Raw genomic sequence first — 1,466 nt, forward strand, 5'->3', positions numbered from 1 at the left:
AAAAAAAAAAAAGGACTTTATACATGGTCAAAACACAGTGATTAATAAACAAAAAATATAAATATTTTTGTGTAGTTAAATTAATAGGCCTATTATATATAGTTATTGGTTAATGAAGAACGATGATAAAATGAGATTTTTTTAATTTCTCATCCACTCAAACTTAGAGAAGAATTATCATTTAATAGTCAAGTTTAAGTTGAAATTACATAGAGCACAATCCATGAGAGGTTTAAAGAAAATTTCACCAAAACTCACAAACAATGCAATGAAATTATATAGCATTTCATAAAAAACCTGATAGTTCTAGTTATTATAAGACATATAATCAATATATATAATTCACAATAAATAATTATTTTTAATTTTATTTTTCAGAACAATTAAAAATTATAATATGTTTATAATTTTTATAATTATTTTCTCAAGATATTTGAGTAAATTAAAGTAAAAGAATCATTTAAAAATATTCATTAGTCTATACAAATGACACAAATTAAAAGCAAGAGTAAATTAAAAGGAAGCACTCAAAAAAACAATTTGAGCGTAAATTTTTATTCAATTGTTCCGATAAAGAAAATAAGTAGCAAGAGAAACAACACATAGTCCATACAAATGACACATAAAAATAACAGCATTACAGGTATAGATGCGCAACAACGCTTCCATTCCATTTTATTCAGTCATCGAATCCAAAGCAAAAGTACTTAATGCATCATTCCACATCTTCAAACATTCTCTGGAGCTTTCCTTTTCCTAGATTCACACTTCCGACCCCTTTCATCTTGTCTCTTATCTGAAGTTGGTGACGTCGGCAAGCTGGGCTTTAAAAACTTGGCAAACCAGAAAGCTGAACTTTTCATGTATCGTGTCAAGTTATTGACATAGTCAGTGTAGATTATACCAAATCTTGATTTGTATCCGGCGGTCCACTCGAAATTATCACAATATGACCAAGCAAAATAACCCCTTACATCAAACTTCAATTTCCTACAAAAGAAGAGAAGATCGACGAAGAAAGCGCAATTTTAATAATATCACTGAAAATTTTTAATTTCATCACAGTAATGAATTTACAATCTCAATAGTGGCTATTATTTTGTAAAAGTTGTTATTAGCAAAATTTAATGAACTAATGTATATTATATGTGATACATATACGGTGACAATCAAATGAGGACGAGAAATAATTGGTTTGTCTTAAGACTGTACCTTATTGCTAGTAGAAGATAGGCAAGATGTTCCTGATGATACTGAACCCTTGTTTTGTCGACGCAAGCCTGTTTGGCTGTGAGCTTGACGTCATTGTTATCAGCAACCCCTATATATATACCAAACGGTTGGGAACATTTGTAAGAAATCTCATAATTATAACCCTTGAACTACAAAATGATCCATATAATTAACTAAAATACTACCATTTTCAGTAATGTATAGAGGAGGCATGTCTTCTTTATATTTATCCT

At 29.2% G+C, this 1,466-nt stretch overlaps 1 protein-coding gene across 1 annotated transcript; it reads right to left on the minus strand.

Annotated features, from left to right (window-relative positions):
• Positions 1 to 700: 700 nt before the first annotated feature.
• On the minus strand, positions 701 to 1,446 carry LOC110011519 (beta-glucosidase 6-like). Its single transcript, XM_020691701.1, has 3 exons — positions 1,419 to 1,446; positions 1,213 to 1,321; positions 701 to 990 (listed from the first exon to the last, which is right to left on the minus strand). Exons 1-3 carry the CDS (start codon positions 1,444 to 1,446, stop codon positions 729 to 731), a joined length of 399 nt encoding a protein of 132 aa, XP_020547360.1. The 3' UTR covers positions 701 to 728.
• Between the last annotated feature and the right edge of the window lie 20 nt (positions 1,447 to 1,466).

This window comes from Sesamum indicum, unplaced genomic scaffold (assembly GCF_000512975.1).
Source record: "Sesamum indicum cultivar Zhongzhi No. 13 unplaced genomic scaffold, S_indicum_v1.0 C01249, whole genome shotgun sequence".
Taxonomy (NCBI): domain Eukaryota; kingdom Viridiplantae; phylum Streptophyta; class Magnoliopsida; order Lamiales; family Pedaliaceae; genus Sesamum; species Sesamum indicum.

Excerpts from the sequence above, each read along its gene's own strand:
- LOC110011519 (XM_020691701.1), bottom strand. The coding sequence starts at position 1,446 with ATGCCTCCTCTATACATTACTGAAAATG. Across the intron at positions 1,322-1,418 it reads TCTATACATTACTGAAAATG|GGGTTGCTGATAACAATGAC; the intron begins GTAGTATTTTAG and ends GTATATATATAG. Across the intron at positions 991-1,212 it reads TATCTTCTACTAGCAATAAG|GAAATTGAAGTTTGATGTAA; the intron begins GTACAGTCTTAA and ends CTTCTTTTGTAG.